Source organism: Micropterus salmoides, unplaced genomic scaffold, assembly GCF_014851395.1.
Source record: "Micropterus salmoides isolate LMB-PRFRI ecotype aquatic unplaced genomic scaffold, ASM1485139v1 Ms_hic_scaffold_18, whole genome shotgun sequence".
NCBI lineage: Eukaryota > Metazoa > Chordata > Actinopteri > Centrarchiformes > Centrarchidae > Micropterus > Micropterus salmoides.
Window position 1 is genome coordinate 11,032,309 of NW_024040928.1, and position 8,911 is coordinate 11,041,219.

General features: G+C 41.0%; 1 protein-coding gene across 1 annotated transcript; it reads left to right on the forward strand.

The window, feature by feature from the left end:
- Positions 1 to 523: 523 nt before the first annotated feature.
- vrtn (vertebrae development associated) lies at positions 524 to 4,995 on the forward strand. The gene is made up of 3 exons (XM_038727469.1): positions 524 to 677; positions 1,481 to 1,812; positions 1,937 to 4,995. The coding sequence occupies exons 2-3, from the start codon at positions 1,501 to 1,503 to the stop codon at positions 3,701 to 3,703; spliced, it is 2,079 nt and encodes a 692-aa protein (XP_038583397.1). The 5' UTR covers positions 524 to 677; positions 1,481 to 1,500; the 3' UTR covers positions 3,704 to 4,995.
- Positions 4,996 to 8,911: the final 3,916 nt, after the last annotated feature.

Consider the following 8,911-nt stretch of genomic DNA (forward strand, 5'->3'; position numbering starts at 1 on the left):
TCTGTTTTTTTCTTCTTCTGTCTTTTGACACTGAAGAAGAATTTAATCATATTTAAGAAGCAATAAAAGTAAATTTCCTACAAAGTATATTTTTGAACAACCACATAAGAGTTAGGAGAGAAATACTTTTGTTATACATTCATTCCAATAAAGCTGATTTGAATTGAATTTATGAGGCACAAAAAATAACCCTGCTTGATGTTTTTGCTTTGACACCTAGAGAGACTTGACAAATAACCTTGAAAGTGAACTTTTGACATCTGGAGTTAGAAAAGCAAAAAACAAAACAAAAACGCGCTGATTAAAAACCTAAAAGCACCGATACCTGCCTCTGTGTTCTTATTGCCCCGTGACACATTGGCTTTTGTTAACACTTCACATTGAAATTGACCCTGGCTGTAGTCTACTGGAGGAGGGAAGAGGAGGAGGGGGTAGGAAGGAGGTGTTTCTCGACTCAGAGACAAAAAAAAGCGAATCGACGATTAACAATTTCCTGAAGGGAGGTGCTCCTTATCACTCCCAAAATCTCCAGCGCTCACCGGAGGACAGGACACTCCGGAGTTGCACGCACACCATGGACTGAAACTCACCAAGAGATCAACATTATCAGCTGTAAATCCCTGCTCTACAAGCAAACGACTTAATTTGCGTCTATTTTTTTGTCTCTGGAAGTTCAGGTAAGAAAACAACCGTTTCCATTAATGCTTTGCGTTGCGATTAATGCAGAGAAATTTGCTTCCCCCACTATTAAGATATGCGTTTTATGTTTCGTTCTGTTTAAGTGGAGAGCCTAACTGATAGGACCTACACGTGCACAGATTTAAATATCGCAAGATAAATGAAGTCTTTGAAATTACACAGACGAGCAAATTAATAACCTAGAACATTAGCACAACTAGAACCTAAAACAACATGCATATGCGCCACGCAAAGTAGGCCTTATTGTTGTTGTAGTGACTTTGGATTTCAGTCATCTTTCAGATGAAGAAATGAGTCATAAATACTTTGCAGTTAGAAAAAAAAATACTATAAAACACACTAATAGAATTTTATGTACTTTTGCTTAAATGTAATTTGTAGAAGGCCCAACCTTAAACACAGCCATGGTGCAGCAGGGGGAAAAATGTTAGATTTGAGTCAATGAGGAGGACATGTATTTAATAATTGAGCAGTGTATTTCCAATAATTCTTTATTTTGCAGGAATTAATCCAGTGCAATAAATTAGAATGTGAGATGTGTGTATTTTGTGATGAGTCCAAGATCAGTTTCTTTTATCAGACTGCAGCTGTTGTCTGCCAGTGAATAGACCGCAATAATCTACATTATCTAGTCTAGTAACTCAGGCATGCCTATTAATAGCTAATAGTTTTGAGAGTTTTAGACTACTAAACTTATCAGAATCATCTGGAGCTTCCCTCTGCTCTTCCATTATCTTCTTATTTTTGTTCACCATCTCATCCTCTTTCTTCTCCCCTGTAGCTCTCATCAGATCCCTAGGTATGATTCAGAGGAAGGAGATCATGCTTTCTGTGCTTAGGGAGCTCCAGGAGGCCACAGAGAGCTCTGGCCTGGACACCCTGACCAGAGTGGCCCTGGAGGTGGACCAGGTTCTCGCTCCCTTCCAGCTCCCAAGGACCCCCTGTCAGGATTTCCCTGAGTGGGCAGGCGTTGATGACACTGCTCGTGGCTTGTATCCAACTGATGCACCCCTGGGCCTCCTGCCTCTAAACTGCAAGGGAGAGGGCAACGTACTGTTCGATGCTGTTAGCATGCTGTTAGTGGGCAACACTGAACTGAGCTTGGAGCTACAGGTAAGCAGTGATGATTTATTAACTGTCTCTGTGGTCTGTTTCACATCAATGCAGAATTATTCTAGCTATTTGTTTGTACACTTAATGATTGCAATATTAATTGCAGTAATTTTGTTCCCCACAGGTACGGACAGTAGTGGAAATGGTGTTGTGGAAGAGATACTACCTGTCTGGAATGATCGATTCAAAAGTGATGCTTCAAGCGGTTCGCTTCAGTCTCTGTGCCGAAGAGTCTCAGGACATGCTCAACCTGCCTGTAACAGTCTTGGAGGCCATCTTTGATGCAGATGTCAAAGCATCCTGCTTCCCCGGCTCCTACGCCAATATGTGGCATGTGTATGCCCTGTCATCTGTCCTGCATTTCAACATCTACTCCATCTACCCAATGTTCAATCTCAAGATCCGACCCTATTTCAACCGTGTCATATGTCCAAGGACCAGGACGAAAGACTCTGAGACACTAACCCTCCACATCATGTGGTCTGGTGAGCTGCAGTCCGAGTCTTTGTTCAGGCCAAATCATTTTGTGGCACTAGTCCAGATAAGTGACCTCACTATCGGAAGCCCTGACAGTGAGCAGAGGGAGTTGCCACTCAAGAGCGAGGAGCTGCTGAACCAGGACTCGCAGCTTTCTTACCTAAGTCTAAAGGACAAGTACAACATCACCAAGAGGACCTTCTACCGCTGGAAGAGGCAGACGCAGGAGCACTGCAAAAAGTCAGCAGCCAGGTACGAGGCAAAGTATTTCCTGCAGGCCTGCTACCTGGAGGGCAAACTCATCCCTCTGCACCAGTTTAAAGAGTTTTTCCCAGAGATCTCAAGGTCGTCTTACTACAACTGGAAGCACGAGCTTCTGAAATCCGGAGGAACCTTCTCCACCTCATCATCGGCCGGAGAGATCAGTCCTGGAGAGAGCACGGAACAGGAGGCCTGGTCTTCACCTGAAGCAAAGCAGGACCCCGAGCCAGACCACCACGACAGCGTGGCCGGTATGTTTGGCCTCAGCCTCGGCAAGCTGGATCTGGACCGGGCCCAGAATGTCGCTCATATGCAGGAAGCTAAGCGCTGTCTGCAAAACTGCATTGCTATGAACGCCTCCCTCCCCTTCAGGATCTTCAAAAGAAATTTCCCAGGGATCTCCAGATCAACCTACTACAACTGGAGGAGAGAGGCCATGCTGTTTAACGGAGGTTACAAAGGCAGTGTTGGCAGCAGTGAGGACAGCTCAGATGCAGACAAGAGTCACAGTCCAAAAAGTCTTTTGCCCTTCCTGCCCACCACCACCCAGCCTGTTGTAGCCAGAACAAGGATCTGCAGGCGAAAACACAGAAGTTTCAGGCTGGCATACCTGAGCAAAAAGCAGCTCAGAGATGCTGCAAAGCTGCATGTCCAGAAGTCCAAATGGTCCCTGACAAAGTTCAAGCTCAAGTTCCCTTCCATGTCCCCGTGTTTCTACTGGCTGTGGCGTAGCAGTCAGAACCGGAAGAAGAAGATGCTCACACAGAGTGCAGTGGTTAACCTTCCTGAGAGTCTGGAGAACACTCTTACAGAGAACAAGATTATGGAGAGGAGGATGGATACTCAGCATGTGCTTCCATTTGTTGAGAGTCCTCAGTATCTAGAAAGTTCCTCAGTGCCCTCCTTTGATGGCCAACACTCAAAGCACACCCTTCACAGCAAGGCTCCCATAGATGAGCAGATGTTTGCGATGGATGTTGTGGCTCTGGCCAACTTCAAGGCCAAGGCCAAGCTGTTTCTGCAGCAGCGCTTTGAGGAGAAATCCTTCCCCACATTTAAAGAATTCAGGTCTTACTTCCCCTTTACTCCACGCTCGACGTACTACATGTGGAAGCGGGCTTTGCATCATGGGGTGTCACTGGTTCATGGGTAAATGTACAAAGCTTTAACCCCGTGGGGTTACGGGGTTCCAGCATGAGTGCTCTGTTAAAGAACTTCTTCGCTCCAAAAACTTCACATTTGTCTCTCTGCCTGTGCATTTTATTGTAAACATACTACCTATACATTGTTGACCTCATGTTTTCATGGTCTAAATTAACTGGCTTACCATCTAAATGCATTGTGTCCTTCCTCTGCACCACCACCTCAGCTCACTTCTCCCTCCCGGACATTTGCACGTGTGTTGCGCAAACTGAGTTGTGGGTCTGTTCCACATGCCATGCCCTCCTGGCAACAGTTTACGTGGTGTCTTTACTTGAAAGCTGTTGTTTAGTGGCATTTTGTTTGAAACCTTTTCTACTTCTACTTCATTCCCTTTTAAGGATGCTAAGTGCTGTACTTGGGGCCCTTTTACAGTTTCCATTGTAGTAAGATTGTTGATGCTTAAATATATTCTTTTTTTGGTGATGCACATTAGATTGATCTGGGAGATTCATGGTGGTTTAATGTTGTGTTTTTTTTTTGTTTTGTTTTTTTAATTCATTGAATGTAGAGAGCTGCCAGAATTTGTTCAGAGATTAGTTTACTCTCCTTGTTCAGACATCATCACAAACAGGGTTCCTTGTTCATATTTGTCCTTTTAATTATTAAATGTACTCACCTCAGAAATTCACTTTGTGCACCGAAGTTTTAGATGATTTAATGACCTACTTTTAAAATGCCGCTCTTTCCTCTGGCAAGAACCTGGTATGAACATTATAGAAACTGTGAGTTTTGTCACACTTTGCACTAAAATAATTCCCATTACTCTGTTCAATGTATTGTCTTAACCAGCTTGCACCTTTTTGGTTAAGTTTCAATTTTCCAACAATTCTACTGAGAAATGTTTACGTGGTGTCTTTACTTGAAAGCTGAATATAAATGAAGATATTTTATTTTTTGTACAATCCTTCATTTCAAACTACCTATTTTCTTGTAATATTGGGGAATATTTTATAAGCTATGTTTTGTCTACTTTTTTTTTTTTTTTTCAGTAAATGTCTACTATTTTTCAATTAATGAAGTTCCACTTCACTGCACACAGACAAGCGTGTTTTACAGAACTGCCACTGTTACAACCCTAAATAATAGAAGTTTCAATTTGTACTTAGTGTATTTATTTTTCTTATTCATTTCATGTCTGAAATTGGTACTGTTGATACTGACAGCCTGCATTATAGTCAGTGAAGAAATCTGTGCTGTTAGGCTGTATATCAGTAAACTAAAAATAAAATCTTCCGGCATCAAGCCTTTGCTTTGTTCTTGCTTGAAAAGTTTTCATATCCCAGGTTATTTAATGCTGCATTTTTGGTGCTATGTATTGTACATGACTTTATAGTAAGTGGTGCTTCATCATGTCAGCTCCTTAACACAGGCTATGTCTGACAAATTGTTAAAGCCACCAGTTGTTTTATGCTTCACAATACCTAAAAGCAATTGTTACAGCACAGGGAACTGTAAAACGACGCTGAATCAATTGGTCCTTCTTCCAGGTCAGTGAGTCTTTGTTCTGGTTGAAGTGAAACCAATAACTCTCTTCTAAGCACTTCTAATCTTATGGCCCATCAGCTGCATCTTGATTTGAATCTCTGATGGGATAAATTGGAAAGCTTAACACATCCCACATTAGTGGCAGAGGTCTGCTGTATGTATGACCTAAAACGAAATGTCAAGCCTTGCCAAGTTAATTCACGTTGACAACCCGTGTGCTGTATAAAAGATAAAGCAAGAGTGGAAAAAGGTACAAAATGATTCTGTAACCACATCCAAATGTGCATACACACAGGTCAAATCAAGCCAGTGGCTAAACAATAGAAATGAGCTTTGAAACTGGTTTTGTGGTTTTTGCTCACCGCCTATTCTCCATTTAGCTATTGTGCTTATGCTAATGATGGTAATGGTCAAGAGTGGGTGGGAGTCCAGTGAGAGGGGGAAGGGGTTAATTGTATGCATGGAGACAGAGGTGTTTGAGATAAGGCCCAAGAATATCCAAGAGTCTGGGGGAGGGCTAGAGGTGTAGAGAGAAGGAAGCAGGGGACCTATAATGTAGACACTATTATCTATATCTGTATATGTATATGTGATTTATACAATAAGAATTGAAACCACTGCTTTGATCAGGTGATACCGCACTACATATTGTATTTGAGTAGAATCTCCCAGTAATATTTCTTTTAGTCTTCATTGTTTTTACCTATCTTGGATTTAGAGTATACCGACTGTCTATGTTTAGGGACAAATTAAATATGTGTGATGATATAATGTATATCATACATTATATCATAATGTCCTGACGTTGGCCCATCGGGTCTAAGGTCAGGTAATGTAACCCTAACCGTAACAAACCTTCTGATGCCTTATTACATTCTTATATTTTTAAGTATAAGTTTAGCCAGGACTGACTTCAACTGGTATTTTATCAGCTTGTCCACAGTGTCCGTTTCCACCTACACATCAGCAATGTCAGCACCCTTTACAGTCAGATTTAATGGCCGGATTTCTATGTTTATTTTTGTGTTGCTTCAGGTTATGGAAAGACAAAATGTAATCCAGGAAGTAAATCCTTGCTTGCATGTATTTGATTGGCCAATGCAGCGCCTTGCCGGATGACGTCGTATTGCGTTGCTCCAAAAGTTGAGCTTTGTTTGACCCTGTGTAGTTTCCTCAGAGACCCCTGCATTGACACTCCCACAGACTGGCTCCATTCAAATGAATGATAAGGCTGTGTTTTTCACACAGGGCTAAAGTCGGGCTGAAGGCAGCCTTACTTACAATAATGTTAAGGGATCACTTCACAGCCAGTATGTACAGGAGGAGTGATTACAGCTACCAATAACTCTTTTAATGTATATGGGCATGTGAATATTGTTTCAGGACAGGCTTGAAAAAATGTGAACCTATCCTTTAAATGCCATGGTGAAGTTTAGAGCTAACATATGGAGTAAGATTATTTATTTGTGATAAAAGTGGAACATTTAACGGCCACATGTTAGCTGAAGGTAATGCGTCTGTTATTCCACTTGGATGCACATTTGACAGGCAATTACCAACATTTTAAATGTAAAAAGAGTTCAGTTTAATTTTAAAGAGTCACTTGATCAGTGTTTAAGAATCACTCAGGTAACAAATTTTTGATGAAGTTTTAGTGTGTTTCTTTGCCTGTAGGTCTGTTTGCAATCTCCATCTTCATTACTGTATAATAGGAGGAAATCTCACTGGCACTGAGCTACTCTACATTGTTTATCTCAAAAATAGCATGAAAATAATGAGGGTTGGCAGGTGGGAGCGGAAGTCTTCAAGGATTAGCATACTGCAGTGGGTTCAGAAAGACAGAGCGATGAAGCAGAGAGTCATCTCAAGGATGCCAGATTTTCTCAGCAAACACAACAGACCTGTGGGACTCTTTAGGCTTGCATTTTGCTGCCAATTGCCCTCTGATAGGAATAATAAGAACTCTGACCGTAGTGCTGGTAAAGTCAGGATGAGGAGAAGTGATAAAGCAAAGCACTTTCCAAGAAAATTTTAAAATCAGGTGACAACACCTGATATTTCATTGCATCTCCTCACTCCAAATGCTAAATGAAACATGTTTCATACATTACCTGAAATGTACAGAACATTAGTTTAACTATGTTTCATATGAGACACATTAAGTTTCTGAGTTTCAAACGCATACATATCTATATCCAGGCATGTAGACAGTTTGTCCACTAGGTGACAGTGGTGTGCTGCTTAAGACAGTTTCCATGGTTTTGTTTTCCTTTATAAAAAGGGTGTGTGAGATTTCTCTGGCGATAACTCCATTAATAATCATAATCCAACATTGCAGCCAGTAATGCATAAACCAGATAACGTCTGGGAAACAAACTGCTTAATGACAGATTAAACAGGACAGGAAGAAGACAATGGAAAATAAAGAAGAAGAAATGAGAGCCTCTCTGAGCCCTAGTTCCTAGCCCTAGCCAGAACACTTTTGTTTCTCTGGATTTGTTATTTTTGTGGTTATTAAATGCAAAAAAAAAAAAAAAAGAGCTAAGATGTTAGATACAAAGCTTTTTATGGCTCAGACCTATGTACACACGCACTGGCCCACCAAGTCACCAGAAGGACTGCACTGTCTCATAAACCTCATTTATATTTTGTTTTCCATCCTACATACAAATGTTATTTTGTGCTATTGTGCCAGTATGTGCCAGCAGCTAAGCCTAAATACAGTGTTGTTTCATGTCCAAATAACAAACATGCAAAATGGATGTCCACATAAATCTATGTAGGGCAGAGGACCTACTGTTTGAGGAGCAAGTTCATGTGATGACACATTTACACTTTTGTTTTTGTTTTAAAGGCAGTTCTACCTGTGGAACTTCAATGGATTGCTCACTGTCTGAGACTCCCGATTCCTAAAGAAAAACTCAGGTTTCATTTCTCACAAATAACGCTGCTTAATGTGATTCAGCATCATGTCACATTAGGTGGCAAAACAAAACACAGTGCATCTAGGATTTTGTGAGAAGATGCAGATGCGCATTTTGTCGAGGTTTTATGGAGGAAAAAAGTTTTGCTGAGCTTAAACCAGAGCATTCACAGAGGGACAACATGACTCTAAATCTGGCGTAAAATGAGGTTGATGTGAATTAATTTCTCTAAAGGTGTATGACTGCTTGTGAAATGGGCTTCTGAATTATTCGTGTCAGTCTTGGAGACAAGAAGCTTTTTGTGAATTGTCCATAATATGCAATTGATATGCTTAATTATGCATAATATTGTGCCAGTGAGCATGCTCAGACCTTCAAGGCATGGCAAGGAGGGTTTTATTAATGCAAACCTAAGGAGGAAAGCATTAGTTAATTCAATAACAAAGTATTCTTTACTTACTGCTGCCTCATATTGCTCCAATCAATTTCCTCTCACATTTATTCTAAAGTGATTTACTGTTGCTGTTGTTGTTGCGTCCAGCACCTCCCATTTCATCTTTCAGCAAGTAAACAGACACACACACATATACACACACACATTACAGCTGCTGATCACAGATCTGCACTGACAAGTAAATCAATGAGTCACAACCCCTGACTTATTTTTCCTGCGTCAATTTTTTCACTCTTTGTTTGCTCTGAATCAATAGTTCTGTGATGCTTTTTTTGCTAATGAGTGGGGAGAAAGA

Bases quoted from the DNA above. Each gene is read 5' to 3' on its own strand.
- vrtn (XM_038727469.1), top strand. From the start codon at position 1,501: ATGATTCAGAGGAAGGAGATCATGCTTTCTGTGCTTAGGGAGCTCCAG. The intron at 1,813-1,936 runs GTAAGCAGTGAT...TGTTCCCCACAG, and splicing joins AACTGAGCTTGGAGCTACAG to GTACGGACAGTAGTGGAAAT.